At 37.7% G+C, this 19201-nt stretch overlaps 1 protein-coding gene across 1 annotated transcript; it reads left to right on the top strand.

Moving 5' to 3' along the window:
* Positions 1 to 501: 501 nt before the first annotated feature.
* On the top strand, positions 502 to 18443 carry bnip3lb (BCL2 interacting protein 3 like b). Its single transcript, XM_042508958.1, has 6 exons — positions 502 to 906; positions 8300 to 8531; positions 11081 to 11159; positions 11517 to 11620; positions 13370 to 13519; positions 15156 to 18443. The coding sequence occupies exons 1-6, from the start codon at positions 849 to 851 to the stop codon at positions 15202 to 15204; spliced, it is 672 nt and encodes a 223-aa protein (XP_042364892.1). The 5' UTR covers positions 502 to 848; the 3' UTR covers positions 15205 to 18443.
* The last annotated feature ends 758 nt before the right edge of the window (positions 18444 to 19201 follow it).

Genomic DNA, 19201 nt, shown 5'->3' with positions numbered 1-19201 from the left:
GGGACAACTTCAAAATGATATTTCATCAAAATCACTTTATTCTATGTCTCATCTAAAATTCTGACTTCTGTTTTGATAACATGATTAAATATATACAAATATGACTTGACTAGTTTGCAAACAGCAGAATACAGATATATATTGCACAGTAAATTTGTTTTACTGAACTTGTGAAAAATCAGGAACATTGACTTACTTGTCATTTTTAGGTTGCAACAGCTGCAATAAATTAAGTAACAACAATTAGATGTAAAGTTTAACTAAGATTAATAATTTTATTTACTCACATTTCTGGAGGCAATCGGTTTCCTACATGTTATTTTCAGTAAAATAAACTCATCAGATTTTACAGTGTGTGGTGTCTGGTTGCTGAGACTTGGGTAAACATCTGCGTGCGCTGTGTACGTGAGTGCACGCACGCCTTCTCTTCCATTTAACCAGCGCCAATCACAACACATGTATCCGTGCTTCTGATCAATTATCAGTGTTAATAGCTCATGCATGCTCTATCATGTGCTGGTGTTTTGAGTCCCTCCTCATCGTTATGTAACGCGACTCCCTCTGCCTCTTTTTGTTATCAACGGGACGGCGTGACGTCATCACCCAGCTCCGCGAAGGTCTGAGCGGCTCGCGGCTGCTGCTCTCAGACCAGCTAACGGGCGATAAACAAACCCGCAGCGCTGCGTTAGCTTAGTTTTAGCTAGCCGCTCTCTGAAGACAAATAAAACGGAGGCCAATCGAGTCAGCTGCACTATCGCACGTCTGAATGTGTGCAGATAAAGTAGTGCGCTTTTTTGCACTGACTTGAGCACCTTTTATGCAACCCGCCCTGCTCACCAGGCACCACGATGTCCGACGCTGCTAACGTTACTTCTACAGACAACAACGGAGACTCCGGGCTAAACGGTAAGCTAAAAATGATAGCAAACTGCTCGACTAAAACAGTTTGTCAGTGTGTTTTCTGTTTGTGGAACGTGTCGTGTACGTGACTTCATGTTTAGAATAATTTTAATGAGGGTTCTCACTCATTAAAAATAGTTTATTTTGCCCGTTTGTCGTGTTTTTTCCGCCGTAAGGCTACATTAAAGGGGGAGACGTTAGAACGCTATGTTCCGTATGTTTATTGACAGCGGAGGGACCAATCGCGTTTCAGCAGGTGTGACTGACGGGCGAGTCAGCCAATCAGCGATTCACGCCTAGGGTATAGGCGGGATTAAGCGTTGTCAACAAGACGAGATGGAAGAAGTCAAAATTGGGAAAAATGGGGCCATAGAAATTTAAACCATTTACAGTCTTTAATATCTGTAGAAATAATAGAATCAGGCGTATATATCTAACGTCTATACCCTCTGTGTATTATATTTTCAGATTTCACCAGATTAATTCCTTTTAAACACAGTTTTTGTACTTTACAGTTAATAATATCCGTAGAAATAACAGAAACAGGCGTAGGTATCTAACGTTTGTATTATATTTTGACATTTCAGTAAATGAACCCCCTTTAAACACATGGGTTCTGTATATTACAGTCATTAATATCTGTAGAAATAACAAACTGGCTTTGATATATGATATTTATACCCTCTTATATCCCTTTTATGTGTTTTTAGATTTCAGTAAAATAACCCTTAAAGTAATTCGTGATTTTTAAATAAATTACTGACTAAATTATCATTTGACAAATATCATTTTTTAACAGACAACTGTGTCATTTGTGTAGAAATGCATTATCTGATTACATTTCTGTCAACTTTCACTTTTATTCCTGTATTTCCCATTACAAAAAAAATATACTTCTTCTGCAATACATTTCCCCTAAGCATCTGAGGCACTTACAGTAAAATAGGGAAGGAAAACTGGATTTTGTTCTTTAAATCCTTAAAGTTAAATCCTAATGTTTCTTCATGTGTAATTTAGTAAGGATTAATCTTCATAATTCTCAACATTCTCACCACCTGCCTTTTTTATTAACAACACTTACTTGTACTTTTACTTTCAATACTTAAGTACATTTAATATCATAAAACTTTCGATACTTAAATACAGTAAATATCAGATACTTTAAGACTGTAACGTAACTAATATTTTAATAGGTTACTTTAACGTCCACCAAAGTCATTTTCTGGTAAGAAATCTGTACTTTTACTCAAGTGTGGTTTTCATGTACTTCATCCAACACTGGAAATGGGATAAGCTACATGTAAGACTCTCTGCTTGCATAAGCCATAACAGACGTAAACAAAGGCACTTTAATCACCCTGCTGCACTGACTCAGGGGCTTACTTGCAGAGCTGCTGTGGTTTAAGTTTTACCTTACCAATGGGGGGGGCTGTGACTTGGCATGCTATTTATGGCCCCAGTGACATGAGGACAGACGTTTTGGACGTGAGGAACGGGGGGAAAGTGTTACAGTGCACTGCAGCGTAGGAACATTTATGCTGGTTGATCCAAAGCCACACTGGGCAGGAATCAGACTTTCCAGACACTTTTCTTTTTTTAAAGAGACACACAGATCGGATAGCCAGTGATGGAGAGTTACTGTGGAAGCATTTGTCTGTAGGATGGTAATAAAGTTTCCCCCAGTTCACGACCGTAATTGTACATTTATCAGCTTGTGTTAGGTTATACCTTTCCCCTGTTAATGAGGTGGAAAGCAACAAGTGTTTTGTTATCATCAGTGGTGGAATGTAAGTACATTTTCTCAAGTACTGTGCGTAAGTATAAGTTTGAGGTACTTGTACTTTACTTGAGTATTTTCTTTTCATGCCATTTTATACTCCACTTCATTTCAGAGGGAAATATTGTACTGTTAACTTCAAGACATTTATCTGAAAGCTTTGTTTACAAATTAAGATTTTTGTATAAAATTATAACAGGATTTTATAAAGTATGATGTTTGTAATAAATTAAATTACCTAACAGTTTACAAAAGTACAGCAGCACCAATAAGTGTATCATTATTGTTGATTGATAGAAAATTATTTGCCAACTGTTTTGATAAAAATTTAAAAAAAAATAAATTAAAAAAAATGTGAGTTTTTTAAAAATCATTTTTATTTTGTTTTTGGTGTTTGTTTGTTTTAATAAATTTGAGTTTTGTGGGGGTGGTTGTTTTTTCTTCTAATTTTGAAGGTTTTTTGTGGGGCATTTTCTATGGTTTATTTTAGAATTTTGGTCTTTCTATTTTTGTCCAACAATTTTGATTTTGAACAATTTTTTGAGTTTTTAAAGTTATTTTTCATTTTTAAAAATAATTTTAGGGTTTTGGCATGTTTTGTTTGCTTTTTTAAAAAAAAATATTTTTTCTTTACTATTTTAAATATATTTTCTTTATTAGACTTACTTTTACTTGAGTAACATTGCATCCATGCAGGACTTAGTATGTAGGACAAAGTATTTTCACAGTGTGGTATTAGTACTTGTAATTAAGTAAAGGAACTGCACACTTCTTCCACCACTGGTTGTTATGTTCAAGTGTGGTATCCTTGTTGTATATCTCAGAACAGTCCACATTTTTGTGTAAATATATCTGCTTGTGTTATATCAATAACTGGGAAGAGACTGGCGAAGACAGGCAAACATTTCAGAAGGGTGAGATGTCTTTTATTTTCTCTGTGGCCCCATAATCCCTTTCTAACACAGCATTAACTCAGCACTATTTTGGATTAACTTTCACATTTGGCTGATAAACTTAGTTACATGTGACTGAGTCAGAATAACTTACGAAGCATAAAAACCACAGCAGATGTTAATGGTGCGGTTCGTGCAGTAAGAGTACATGCTGAGACATAGCTCTAGGGACAATAAGACCTTGCACTGTTTAGATGAAGAGGCCAGCAGTGTGGTCTGTTATCTGAGACTGTGTTATTTCTGGCGTTTCCTGGAGCTCTCCCACCAGTGGCATTTTTATCTAATACCTGGGATCTTTAGGCAAGAGGCAGCCTTGGCCCTCCTTCCTCCTGTCTGAGCCTCAGCATCAGTAGATCAGGGAGGTCACGCCAGGCCTACTTCCTCTAAACCCACCCAACAGCTGATCGCCGCTCTACGGCCAGAATGTTCGGAAGCCTCAGCAGCACGGCAGTGTGGTTTTAGTCCACAGAGCGGAGACAATGGGCTGTCGCCAGTAGCTTGGCTCGCAGTCCACTGTGTAATCCGCAGGATGAGTGCAAGTGCTGAGTCGAGGCCAGTTTAGGAGGGGGAGGGGTGCATCGTTTGGGTGGTGGGTATAACTGGCGTGATGCCTGAACTGCGAAATTCAGTCCCTTGAAAGCGCATGTGAACGTGGTGTTTACTTACTGTTATGAGGTAATGTGACCTGCTCAAGAGGCCTTCGTCTTCTTTATTTTGGTCAGGACGGAAGGAGAAAGTATTTTTAAAGCTGCAAGTTACGGCTGTTCGATTATGGCAAAAAAAAAAGTAATCACGATTATTTTGATAAGGGGTTGACCAATATAGGTTTATTTTTAGGGCCGATACAAATTATTAGTTAATTAGACTGATAATTTGGAATATAACAAACTCCAACACAAACCTTTGTGTAAATGCCTTCAGCAAACAGCTATACAATACAGCAAGTTCCCTGCAACTTTTTAATTTTTTTGTAAAGTTCTTTAAAACATTAAATAAAAATAAATAAATAAAAATTAGGTTTACAGTAAAAGTTCTTCCCATGCTGACACTTTATTTGCACTTTTTAATCAGTTAATTTTATTAGTGATCATTAAAATAAAATGCAGATACAGATAATGGCAAAATGTCAAATATTGGCCCCAAAAATCGACCAGGCCGATAATCTGTCAACCCCTAATTTTGATTGATATTGAAATCACGACTACTTAATGATTTATATATACGTATGGATGCTACATCTGAAAGGAGAGAGGGAATAATGATGGGCAAAGTGTTCTTAATTATACACTGACAGAAATGGTAGCATTTTACAACTCTGGTTAATTAAATTCAACAGAAATAGACTTAACAAAACATTAAAATGGCATGAGAGCCATGATGTAAAAATTAGTGTTTCTGGCGACCGTAGACAGGGGAAGCAACAAACTGTATTTTATACTCATGAAAATAGGATCACTTAAATACCTGTATGCTAAATTTAGACTATTTTCATTGCATTACCTTGCTGTCAGTCAGCCCTTTACAACAGGAAACTGTTATGTTATGCTCTCCTGAAAGCCATCAGACTTCATTGACAGAGTTATTTTACTCCACAGAACACAGTGAGTCTGTGGTCTTATGCTGCTGGTCAGTTTGTGTTACTTTCGGGACCAAGTTGTTTAGGTTTTGTTGTCTGCCTATCCAAACTTGGAGTGTCAATAAAACACACAATTCTCATTTAAAATTCAGTCACAAAAGACTTTAAAAATAAAAGACAAAACGGGAGCGCCTTTGTTAGACTTGTCATGCAGCACAAAATTCAAAAGAAGTACTAATCGCCCGGCCCTAAAGCACAATGAGGGATGTTGTGAAATTTGTCCCCTCCATTCTTCAGATTTTTGCCCCAGCTAACCTTTTCCTTCGCTATAGCTGCAGTCCAGCTCAGACATGTTGTGCCTCCTCAGCTGCCAGCCCAAGCTCACGTACAACCAGGGAGGTTGTAATATATCGAGTCAAGGTCTACAGGACCCCGCAGCACACACACAGGCAGGCATTTACTGCCCTTTCATCACACAGCAGTAAACAGAGCTTGAACCTCTCTGACTGACAGGCTCAGTCTGTTCGTCCTGTCGTCTCTCTGAAGCTTAGGACCAGGAAATCATTCTGACATCTTTCCTCTTTTTCTCATCCCCCTTTTTTTGTCTTTGGCTTTTGAGTGGAAGCCTTTTGGCCGCGCTTTGTGGGAGTGCTGACAAGAGGTATTTTGACATGTCATAGCAGGAAAGGCAGAGGTGTAATTAACGACATTAATGATTTGTTTGCAAATCCATTCATGTGTGCCAGTTTTCGGCTTTGTGCACCTCGCTCACTAGGACACTAAAAACTGCAGAGAGCCAACATTAATCTTCTCACTCACAGCTGTGCTTGTCCTGCTGTAACAAGGTCTGTCAAGGCTCCAACTCTAACTTTCTGTTCTCACTGATAGTTCAGGCAATACAGAACTGTGCAAACATCTTAGGCCACCGTAAACTTTGTTATTTTGGCAAGCTTATAATAATCATACATATTTATGTCTCAGTAGTCTCTTTACTAAAATATAATCAGAACACACAGGAAATATGTAAACAGGTAAATATTTCAGAAACTTAACTTTGGCCAAAGTTACAAGAATTTGGAGTGACCTCCCTTTCCATTTAGCATGTCTGAAATACTCTTGGATAGACAGTGTGAGATTTACAATACTGATCTTTTGGCGTATTTACACCAGGTTGTTCAGAGCATGTCCAAAGCTCAATATTGATTGTTTTAGCAGCTTTTTGTTATGGTTTCATGATTCCATGTTTACACTAAATATTGACTTCAATCTAAAGAAGTGACTTTGTTCTGACTTTTCTGATGTTCAATTCAATTCAATTCAATTCAATTCAATTCAGCACATTCAGGCTCCACAGAATCAGATTAATAAGTGTCCACCTTAGCACCATAGGGCCAATAATAATTCAGGGAGCGTTAGATATCACGAAATCTCCTAATAATACAACCATTTCCAATGGTATATCTCACCTTTGGAAGGTCATGAAAGTCACAACAATGCAGCATCAGGACCGTAACCATGAAGGCCAAACCTGCAATATAGCTCACAGGTACAACATGTATTGTTACTATCACTCTCACATCAACATACAACATACTGGCACACCATCATCATCACTGTCATGTTTTTTATGCATTATACACATTCTCTGTATTTTTTGTTTGTTTATTTCTTAATAAAGAGCCTGAGGAAGAAAGATATGCATCCTCCTTACAACTTTGGTAAAAAAAACAAATCTATGGTGGCCTAAGACTTTTGCACATTACTGTATTTCAGAACATTATCACTCTAAATAAAGTAAATAAAGCTAATACTGTTACTGCACAACAAAGAAAATCACAGTTTATTCAGAGTAATCAGTAAGAAGTTAGTAGGCTTTATTCACGACAGACAGAAACATAAATGTCATTGTAGCAAAAGTTGATATAACAATGCTTATTTTCCATTTAGGTGTGTCAGTTTCAGGGTCCAGTTATTGCGCATGTTTGATCACTGGCCTGGTTTATCCACCCTGTTATGACAAGTCAAAATGTCTGATATGAAAAAGCTAATTTGGAAGCTCCTCTCTTGCTCGAAGTGATTTTTTTTGTCAAAGCTCACAATGTTCATATTTAATCAAAAGTGCAGATAGTGAAAAATGAACATTAGTGGCTGTACCAGAGCAGAAGAACAGATAGACGGAGAATTCTTCTGTGCTGTAAAGGCACAAGCAGGCTATTATTCTGGGAATTTGGCCAAAAGTGTGGTAAAGTGCACTGAATAAAAAGGACATGGTTAAATGATTCATTCCATTTGCACATTTCTGATTTTAGTAGCCATGCAGGCAGATAGCCTGCTCCTTGGGGCATATTAGATCTTGCACTGAGCAGGATATTGACTTATTCGTTTATTGACATGACTTTACGTCTTATCAGCTGATCCTGATACTTGCATATGGACATGTCTCAATGCAGGAACTCATTAAAAAGCAATGCTAAATTTTATGACATTGATATTTATGTTGCAGTCCAGCTCTTTTACATAAACTCAGTTGAAACACTACTTTGTAGAATAGTTGGCTAGAGAGTTTGTGTCAGTAAGTTTAGTTTTACTTAATACCATCTAATAATGGTTCTCTACTAAAATAAGGTGAAAAAGTCCTATTTTTTTGCATGTCATTTGCTGTTTTATCCAAAATGCCTTGCCGTATTTACAGCTCATTATTTTAGTTGCATTTAGTTATTTTTATTTTTAATTTATTCATTTACTATATTTATTGGTAGAGAAAGGGGGAACTAATAATCTGTTTATTTTTTATATTCAGATCAAATGCAATAAAAATGCAAATAGGATTTAAATAATACCACTTGGTATATACACTATATTTTGAAAATCTGTAGCACAGGGACTTTGTAGAATGCACTATGGCTTTTTTTTCTGCAGCAGGAAATTAAACTTTTGAATCCCTTTGAAAAAATGGCTTAAACCGACCTTAAAAATAAAATCTGCATTTTTCATATTTGTTGAAAATCATTTAAAAACCAAAAGGTAAAACCTTTGCAGCCCTGGCAGAGATTAGTGACTGAAAGTTAAATGTTTGTCTGTTTCTTCCCTCAGGGTCCTGGGTGGAGTTGGAGATGAACAGAGGCGCAGCCGGAGCGGCCCAGTCGTCCTCCACAGGCGGCACGGCCCCAGGCCTGCTGCCTCTTCCTCAGGTGGAGGAAGAGGAGGCCATGGTGGGAGGCTTGGAGCACGTCCCATCATCTTCCTCGATCCACAACGGGGACATGGAGAAGATCCTGCTGGACGCCCAGCACGAGTCAAGCCGCAGCAACTCCTCATGTGACAGGTAGTGTTAAAGAGGAACGGCACTGATTTTCACATCAGAGTTTTAAGTGCTACTGCACTTGTGAAAAAGAGATTAATAAATCTCTGATAACAGACTGTGTCCATGGTAACTCCAGGGGTGTTTTTCTGTAATGTAACTTGACCTCTGACTTGTTAACAAAAGCATTTAAATGTAACTCATGATTAGACAGCATAAATAACGCTGTAAAAATGTGGAATATTTATTTGAAAATGCTACAAACCATGTGTAGATAGCAATCTAATTTTCCAATAACCCTTTAACAAAACAGCAAAGTAAAAGTATTTTAGGGTCAAAAGGCTGTTACATATTCCGTGAATTACAGATGACAGCGCAGGAATTTCCACCACGATTTAAAAGATCAAAGAAAGTCATGAGGTCTTGGGTTCATGAAAGTCTGTGTTTATACTTGTGGAAGATTTAGGACACGTGGTGAATTTTTTGGTCTAATGTTCCTCATGACTTTCACTCAGTTTAGAGCAGCCTTCTTTGCACTGCAACCGCTCTGTTGTTGAACATTTTCTTCTTGTTTTTTGTTGTCGATGCTGTTTTTTTCTAACCTGTGTAATCAGCAGCTCCTTTGCATTTCCATTTCAACTGTTTTCCAAACTAATCCAATTCATATTTACATATAAAGCACATTTAAAAACAACAGATTAGACCAAACTGCTGTACATCAATAAATGGATAAAAATAGCATAAATAACATATTAGAATAAATACAACTACAAGGTAAAACCCCCCAAAAATCATAAAAAATAAAAAATCCATCACTTTCTTTTACTTTTGAACTACAGTGAGCAGTGTCGTCTCACAGTAAGAAACGTGTGTGTTTAGGGGGGCATAAAATCTAGATAGAAGAGAAAAGAAGATGACAAAACAGCAGTCTTAAATAGCATGACTGAAATACAGCTTTTCAGTCAAATGTTTGCAGCCTAGATGCTCCAATGGCTGTTCCTCTCCCAAACACTCAATAAAAGCTCACTGGGAAAAGTGAAACACCTTTTTTATGAGAGGCGTATAATATTGGTCACGTAGCTTCGAAAAAACCCTCAACGTTCCTTAATATTTGGGTTGGAAAGTGAAATCAGCCCATAAACGAGGAGTGGCTTCTCTTCTCTTTTATTGCACTCTCAGCATGTTGAGTCAGCTTTGACTCTCACTTCACAGCTGCTCAGGAGCTGAGTTGGCCTCTGAAAATAAAATGACGTCTTTTTCACAGCTTGCCTCCCATTTTATTGAGCACGTTAGAAAAGTCGTGACCTTTCGACCTCCAGCCACATCACTGCGTGTAATCCTCGAAGGCCGCGATAAAGCAGAGCTTATCAGAGAGGTCGGGCAGTCAGCTGTCAGTGAGTCACCTGAGGATGTTTGTGAAAACTGACTGAATCAACAAGCTCACAAACATGGCGCTGTCTTTATGGTTGTAGAACAACCCAGGTGTCATATTTCACAGATTTAAATTAGGAAAATGTTTTCTTTACTTGTCCCTGCCAAGACACACGTCTTCAGTGCACATTTCGTCAGAGAGGTCAGAGTACAGGAGCAGCAGGAGTTTACTGCTGGTAAAACATTCTGCACTCTTCGAGCACATCAAGCTTTCTTGCTTTAAATCTCAAGAATCAAATGTGCATGAAGTCATAAAAAGACTGAAACTGACAGAATAAAGAAAAATATAGTACATATTATTCTTATATTACGTATATAGTGCAGATTTACTATCACAACTTGTGTATAAGGATTAGTATGTCAAAGTATAAGCACTGTGATATGAGACTAGATATCGTTTTAGATTTTGGATATCATAAAATTTTGTTGTCTTTTCCTTCTTTTAAAGGCTGCATTACAATAAAGTTATGTCATTTTCTGAACTTCAGCTGTTCTATTTATTGCCTTTACTCACTTAGTCATTATATCCACATTACTGATTATTTTTTATTTTATTGCGTAAATATTAAGTGAAAGCACCAACCCTTCAGTACCGTTGCAATGTTTACATTGAGGTATTTGATCAAAAATATCATGATATTTAACTTTCTCTATATCATCAAGTGGTTGTATATGTACATTGTAGATTGTATTGCTGTAATCACTAACAGGGATAATAGTATTTATCAGACTAACCTACATTTTCTGTACTCACATAAACAGTTTTCATGTAGGCAGTTTTCTTATAAGACCCCTTTGGGTCTTATAAGAAAACTTACCTCTATAACGATAATAAATACAAATGTGTTTTAATCAAGAAAAGTGAACAAACAAGCAAACAAAATCAATAAACAAATATAAAGTAAGCATTGTAAATCAACCAAAACAACTAAAAAATAAAATAAAACCTTTCATCTAAATTCATTTATTCACTTTTTAATTTGTTTTTGTCGATCTCCTCTGTTTGAACGTCCGTATTGCTGATGTTTTTGGTTTTTAAAAGCATTTTCTTAAAGTGTCTGATACCTGTAGAGTCCGTGGATGATGTGAAGTTCAGAAGTTCATGTCTTTGCTAATAATGAGGTTTTTGACTCTGCCCACAGCCCTCCGCGGCCCCACAGTCCCCAGGATGACGGACAGATCATCTTCGACGTGGATGTGAGCGGCAGAAGAGACAGCCTAGTAAGAGCTTGCGTGCCTCTCAGGTTCTCCATCAGTCTGTTGTCATAGCAACCTCAACCACTGGCCCTGAAGTGGTGTGTGTGTGCACGAGAATGACAACTGCTGTCTGCCTTTAGTTTCCATGGAGATGGCTACCGCGCCCAGTGTGGATTTCTGTGTCTTTTGCACAGCATGTGTTGTCACTTTTACTCTTCTTCTTCTTCACCCTTTTTCTCTTTTGGTCCCCCCTCTGCAAATCTTTATATGTTTTCTGTACTGATCTGAGAATGAGTCTCTTTGTTCATGACACAGAAAATGTCTTGCCAAATGCCGAGGTTGCTAGTTGACGTGTGCATGTGTGTGTGCTTGTGTCTTTAGTCAGAAGAGGACGCCTTGGAGAAAGAGAGGGACATGGACATCCTGATGAAGGACGCAGACTGGGTTGCTGACTGGTCTAGTCGACCGGAAAACATTCCCCCCAAGTAAGTCTCAACTCAGTAAACATCTACGTGATGTTTCCATGGCAACTGAATACACACAGCTGCCTGTGTGTCCAGAGAAAGTGCTCAGTCGTTAAGGCAATAAAGTCAGTCCAAAGCACAAATGTAAAACCCAACTGCCAGAAATTGTGTATGAAACTCTTATGCTGACAACTTTTGGAGAGCTGAAGATTAATTGATCTACAAAGCTGAGCATTTTTTTTCTCAAAAATCTGATGAAAGCTGACATTTTGTCCTGTGTAGACCATCTCTGATTTTCTTCCCATTCAAAATGTTTGTTATGCTTCAAAGCTGGGATTTTTGCCAATGCACAGTCATATAACCTGTTAACTACAGATTATTTTTGCAAAACTACATGCCTACCACCAAACCTCTCACCATACAAAGCAAAACAATATAAATCACTTGCAAAAGAGAACAATTCTTTCAAAACTCTTCAAACTCTTAAATCTTTTTTCAGTACAGTACACACAAAACATCATTTGAATAAACACACAAAGCACCATCTGCAGACTGGTTGTAGAGATGAAAAACACTTTATGGCTTTTGCTTTTCCTGTGTGCGGGTCATCAGTTCATAACAAAGTTGCCATACATGAAAACACCAAGTGTAAAGAATGGATGTGTAATCCGAACATAATACACTATTAATACAAATAAGGGAGAAAAGGTCAGATCATATTTTCTTAAAATCCTTTAACAATAAAAGTGCAATAGAAGAGAACAATAAACATCTGTTAGAATAAAAGAAAATAAGCAGAATCTCACCGTCTTTAAGCGTCTTCATCCACACTTCATCCACATTACATGTGATTTTGTCTTAAGTCAGTCAGCTCATGTATCAATGTGGAAAGACTGTTGCCAAAATAGTTGAGCAAATGGTTTTGCTCTAAGTGTGTTATTTAACTGCAAACTGTGTATAAAGCAGAGAATGTGCATCCAGTTTGACACACTTTCTAAACTCAATAACTGCAAGTGTTAAGAGATATTCCAATAGCAATGCTCCCATGAAATAGAAAGCAGCTTATTTTGTTCTCTACAGCTTTTTCAAAGCCAGTGTGCCAAGGGCTAGCAGCAATAACATGGATCAGTGTGTGATACATGTATGTATTTGTGTGACAGTCTGCAACGACGCTGCCAAGATAATCAGCAGCTATTTGTGCGGACTCAAACACTCATACATATATATCCAACACTGAAAATTGCCATGAAATGGCAATTCAAGTTGGCATTCAAGTTGGAAACAAATGCACACATATTACGTACCCGTTTGCACAAGTTTGAGCTGTTGTACATACAAACAGTTTCTCTGCTAATGACACTGCGGTAATCGAAATAAGTCCTCTGTATCTGCTTGCTGAGGCTTAGAAACTTGCCATGCAAAAATCATTTTTTCTGTGGGGGTTCATATTTCCTGAGCTGATGCACTGGGACGGATTTAGGTCTGAAGTTGGGAATACCCACTCAGTATCATCGACATGTGACTAACAAAGGATTGCAGTTACTTTTCAATCAACAGCCACCAAAACAGACTACAGATGCCATCTAATGTTATAGCTTCACTTTTGATAGCTAAATTATGATCCTGAATTAAAGACTGAGGAAGTGAGAGTGATTTTTTTGCATTATAAATGACAAAGAATTAATATTTGGGGGCATATTTACTATGTTTGGCAGGTGTCAGGTTTTCAATCGATTGTGCTGTGTCTAAAATTACTGTCATTTTTTGCAGGGAGTTTCATTTCCGTCACCCTCGACGCTCAGTAACACTCAGCATGAGGAAGACCGGGGCCATGAAAAAAGGAGGAATTTTCTCTGCCGAGTTCCTGAAAGTCTTCATCCCCTCGCTGCTACTATCACACATCCTCGCTCTGGGGCTGGGGTAAGAAAAAACACCACAGATCACAGTACATCAAGCCTGGCAGTAGTTTAATGAAAATATAGAAAAGATTTCCATTTTGTTTAATCACTGGACGTTAAGCGCTGATTTTTTTTATGTTCCTTTAATTTTTCTTAATCATGTAGAAGATCACAATATTTTTAGATTTCCCAGTTGTACATAAGCCCCAGTAGGGGGAGCTGTAGATCCGCAGTCAGCTGTGTCCTCCCTCTCTTTATATATCTGTGTGACAAACTAGCAGCGCAGCTGCTGACTGAGAGGCTGCACACCTGCTGTCTCATAGTGGGCTGCGACACTCCCAAGAACACTCTGATGACACATGTTATAATAATCCTGGCTCCTTAATCAGATACTGTCACAGTAGTGATACTTGTTTTCTTGTATGTGATGTGGTGTGCAATGAGTGTCATTAACAATCCTGTCATCATCTCATCATCTCCGCTGGCCACTCTGGAGTTCACTCAGCGATACACTAACTTAGAGTGGTGTCTCAGTGAACTGCAGCTGCTGTTCATGAAGAAGTTCAGTAGAAAAATGACTCATAGTTCTGTTTTTGGTGTGTCTGTGTATTTTAATGTGTCATGAACCTCTTCGTATATGCCATTTAGAATTAAGGGTTAATTTGAAATGCTGGTTTTGATGTTCATAGCTTCTATGTAGAGATATACTTATTTGTTACTATCAGTCTTGGCCGATACCAGCCGTTAAAAGTTATATCAATAATATTTTGGATTTATCTAATTGCAAAATGAGCATTTTGGGGATTTATTTTTCCATTATGAAGTCTTCTAATACTACTGTTAAATTACAAAAACATAATGAAACAATTTGTTTACTTTTCAAAGAAAAAAAACCCTTAAGATGTCAGAGAAGGTGTTAGATGTGTAATTGTGCATTGTTGAAAAATTCAAGGGCTGCCCTTAATGACTGTTTTTCTATTTTTCTATCGATTACTCTATGGACTATTTTTTAGATTAGTAGATTAATCTAAATGATTTATTTTCCTCCAAAAAAACAAATTTGCCTTTTTATTTGAATTTATTTTATTTCAACAAACTTTTTGTCACTTTATAATGCAGCACAAAGCAAATGTACACACACTTGCAAAGAAATAAATTAAAAAGAAAACTTATTATTTAAGTCATTATTGTAAGCTTGCAGTGTAAACAGTCCCTGCCTTTTGGGTGAATGTTATTCTATTGCACATCACACGCTGCATACACAGTTTTTTTCAGTCTTACATTGTTGTAACTGAGCAGCTAATGTTGCTGCAAGAAGTTAGCGAAGTAAGTTGTACGCCATGTTTCCGAGTACAGTAGTTTCTGTCTGTTAATGCTGAGTTTCTCCAAAAACAAACCAGATTAAATGACGTTATCTTCATCATCTTTTTCTTGGCTGCTTGCTGTCATCTGCCTGATGCTGTGTGACGGTGACACAGAATTTCAAAATAAAGGCGAAAGAGGATGATATGGATCGATGTTTATACTTTGCATCGATGTTATGTGATCGTTGCTCATTAAATCGATATATCGATGCAGATCCATGGATCGTCAAAAGTCAAAATGCGTGGATAGTGACGTGTAACCTGCTCCGTGTCGGTGTACCTTCTTCTCGACAGAGTCTACATCGGAAAGAGGCTGACCACGCCACCCGCCAGCTCTTTCTGAACCCGAAACAGAAGAAAAGTGCCTGAGAAGTGGCCATGAGTTGTTGGAGAAAGTTTTGCTGTCGTGAGAGGAACGCGCCCGTCTCTTCTCCCTCTGTCCCGCCTGCTTCCCCTCCTCCATCCCTGAGATATGACATGTTCTCAGGAGAAAAGCATCTGCCTTTTCCCCCCTTTCTCTCTCCTTCTCCTCCCCACCCTTTTTTTTCTTGATCGGCTGTTCTGACTGTCTGTAGATACCCCCTCCCTCCCCGCCTTACATCCTTCACTCACTTGTGTAAGCTTTTCAAAGAATGATAAAGGTCAGATTTGGCCCTGCGATGGGGTTTAATGTTTGTAACGGGTGGGTTTTCAGGGAGGGTCGCAGCATCAAACCAAACTCTTCTACTACACACGCTGTCCCCTCGATCATGTGACAAAAGGGGAGGACTGTCCAGTTTTTAGAACTGACCACAGATTGTGCCACCTACATGAGTAGCCCAACGTCTCTTAAGGGTTCGACCAAATTCAGAGTCGGCTACGCGAACTGAAATGTGATCATGCCTTTTTGGAAGTAGCCATTTTCTTTAGGTAATATGTTTTTTTTTAATTTATTTTACAGAAGTGGTGGTTTATTGAGAAGGTGTAATGATGAAAAAAGTTTCCGTAGTGGCCATCCTGAACCACAAGCGCTCATGAATTGCACCGGGGAAGTCTCTGACTGTCTGCTAAAGGAGAGATTTATGTGACATTTCTTTCACTTTTTTTTGTGAAATTTAAAATCATTTCCGCAACTGAATGAATTTTGCAAAGTGACAATAACTGGAAACCAGGGTGTAGGTGTGTGTTTTGCAGGCAGCGTGTTCTCTCGGTGTGTACACTAACAGTATTTTGTGGTTTGGGTCTCGGGTCCAGAAAAGAAAAAGGCATCTGTCCAAACAGTCGGTGTCCATGTTGTCTTTTTATACCCCTTTTCCACCAACATAGAGCAGGTTCTGTTGTGGTTTCTGCACCTAATTTTGAGCCATTCAGTCCATTTCCACCAAAATAAATTGGTTTGGAACATGAAAAAGTTGGTAACGACAATGGGTTTTTCATTTTGTACAGATTAGATGGAGAGAGCAACAACGGAGAAGTCAAGTGAGAGATTTTTGGAAAAGAAGAGTGTGCAGAGGTCTCATTGATAGATGTTCACGCTTGTTTTTTGGAAAACAAATATTTGAAATAACAGAACAAATGCTCTGGGGCAGCTAATGTAATCTGCCATTTTTGCTGCTAGTGTTAGCGTCCGCTGTGTGTTGTGCAACGCTGTCCTTGGTGACACCAAGGAGGTTCAAAAGGGGAGAAGTCACCGTCTTACATTACCACCACTGGGATACAACATGTGTGCAGTGAAATCTGGTCCGCAGTTGCTGACAGACGTCATAAAACAAAAAAGTCTGTAATAGAAGACCATAAACAAATAATTACTTTTTGCAAATGTGTATTTTGTATCCAACAACATCAGTGTGAGTGTACTTAAAAGTTTTGTCAGGCTGAGCACACATAAAGAGGCCAAAAATAGCACACCCAAAGATCACCTGAGCAGACATCATACCTTTATTTCCAGCGCCGCCTGCTGTATTCTTCCAACATTACAGCTCCGGGGAACATCGCGCATGTTTTATACTTCATAGCTCCCATCGCGTCAAAGAGTGTGTCCCAGATGACACATCCTTTATTACTATGCTCAAAACAGGTTGAAACACCAGAAAACAGAACTGTTTCAACCTTAATTTGGTGGAAAAGGGGTAAGAGTGAGCTTCTTGGTTTGTCTGCAACATATCGTAGAGCTGGTTTGGTCCTGACTGCTCAGTTCCCAATAACTTTTACTCCACATGGGGCCGGATATGACATGGTGCTTTGCTGATTGTTTCATATTTTTGTGGGTGCAAAATTGGTACCAAAACACGAGATTTGAAATGAAGAGATCGTGCTTTGTTGACATTTGTTTCAAGGATGTTTCAGTTACTTTTATTTTCATGAAAGATAAAAGTTGTATGTTAATCTTGAAATAATTGAGTTTTAAGTTTAAGATATTGGTTGAAGAAAAGTGGCTTTTCTTGAGAAAAATAGCCAGCTGTGCTTTCTAACACTCCAACACGTTTGCCAAAATTTCCACAAGCTGCAGATGAAGGGAACTGATTCCAGGGTATTGACAGGCAAAAGATGAAGCTCAATTTAGCATTTATCGCAGTGACAGTGCAGACTAAAAGTTTGTTTTTACCTAGCAAGGCTCTACTTTATGTGTAAACACAGGTATTTGGCAAACATGTTCAGTGAGGTCCACAGCATGATTTAAAAAGCTTGATATCAGACATCAGCTCCAGGTCAGTTTTGGACCTCCCACAGCCAGACCTGGGTCAAATAATATTTGATTTTGACGTTCAGATCTCATCAAATGCCAAATGTTTTAGTTAATAAACTCCTTTTAGAGCATTTTTTGTTGCTGAATGCTCATTTTGACTTAAAGGGTGATCCAATGAGTCTAAGTTTTAAAGGTGAGCATTATACTACCTGGCGTTACTTTGTTGCCTTTTCAGAAAGTGATTTCATGATTAAAAGCATTTCAGTGTTACATTTCACAGAGCAAGAAAAACAGTTTTTAAAGTCACCAATGCACATCACAGCTATAAGAAAGTTTATCTTGAAGACAAATGTGAAGAGTCTGAAAAAATACTAAACTTCTGCGATCGACAGCTGCTTTAAGTAAAATTAGACTGAAATAATTTTGCTGCAAATACTATTTGACCCAGCAGGTCGACTCAGGACGTGTTTTTGTTTTACCTCTTCTGACAGACTCATTAACTACCAACAGTGTGTGGGGTTTTGTCTCCATGACAACCACAGAGGTACTGTTGTATTGTGCAGCAAACGTGTCTGCCTGTGTTTGTCCATGCAGCATTTGACGGTGGTGTTTTGGATTGTTCTTTCCTGTTTGGTTTGTTTTGAGTTGTCTGTTTTAAGTTTTCCTGATGTTGCATTAAGATTGTGAACGCACAGCGCGGGAGTTTAAACGTGAGGTGAGAGGAAACAGAACCCCTATTGTTGATGGCAGGGCCTAATGTGAACGGGAAATCGAAGGTGTGGAAAGAGACTTCCCTCAGACTGTGATGGTCTAACAGTAGTTATTGTACTGATGCATTTGCTTTGATTTTTCTTTTTCCCACTACATTGGAAGAATTGATAAACATTTTGTCATTAAAGATTACCTGAATGAAGCTATTCACTGAGTATGCGTTTTTACATTTTATCCTGAGGGACGGTTTGGCGCTTTTCACTCTTCATTTTTGGATAATTTTGGCTGTGTTCATGCATATGGCATACATTTTGGCAAGATTTTGTAATTTTGTTTAATCTTGAAATTTCAAGCTCAGCTCCTACAATAAGTCTAAAATACACTGTGTAAACAAAATTGTTACATTCATACTGTTAAGGGCAAAAAAATGCGCCATTAAAACCCATTCAAACGGCAATATTTGATCTCAGCCATCAGAGCTTTTTTCAACCTGATAATGTCATCTTGTTAAATTTTTATTTTATGTTATTTATTTTACTTTTTACTGAATGAAGAAAATACATGCTATTTCCACTAGGTGTACTCTTACAATCAATGTTGCTGCAAATCACTGACATATCCCAGGATGTGATCATCAAAAAATATATACTTTGCATGTAGTGTATTGAAAATAATTTTTGTATTTATTTATTTATTTTTTTTTAATCTAAAGACATAGTGGTATCATGAAAAAATGGCATTTAAATGTCTAAACTCTGAAAATCAATGAAAATTTAATCTTTATGATTAGAACTGATGTTGGTTAAAATGATAATTCAATGAAAGTAGAAAATAATATTAAAGTATAATATTTTTTAAAGTTTGATTTTATGTGCAATATTAAAATATTAAATCACAGTTAACATATTTAAATACTTAAGTCTTATATTTATTTATTTATTTATTTATATAATATTTATTACCA

This window comes from Plectropomus leopardus, chromosome 20 (genome assembly GCF_008729295.1).
Source record: "Plectropomus leopardus isolate mb chromosome 20, YSFRI_Pleo_2.0, whole genome shotgun sequence".
Lineage (NCBI taxonomy): Eukaryota > Metazoa > Chordata > Actinopteri > Perciformes > Serranidae > Plectropomus > Plectropomus leopardus.
Note: the sequence above shows the minus strand (reverse complement) of the source record. Positions and strands in the feature narration are given on the sequence as shown.

Excerpts from the sequence above, each read along its gene's own strand:
- bnip3lb (XM_042508958.1), top strand. The coding sequence starts at position 849 with ATGTCCGACGCTGCTAACGTTACTTCTACAGACAACAACGGAGACTCC. Across the intron at positions 907-8,299 it reads CGGAGACTCCGGGCTAAACG|GGTCCTGGGTGGAGTTGGAG; the intron begins GTAAGCTAAAAA and ends TTCTTCCCTCAG. Across the intron at positions 13,520-15,155 it reads ATCCTCGCTCTGGGGCTGGG|AGTCTACATCGGAAAGAGGC; the intron begins GTAAGAAAAAAC and ends TCTTCTCGACAG.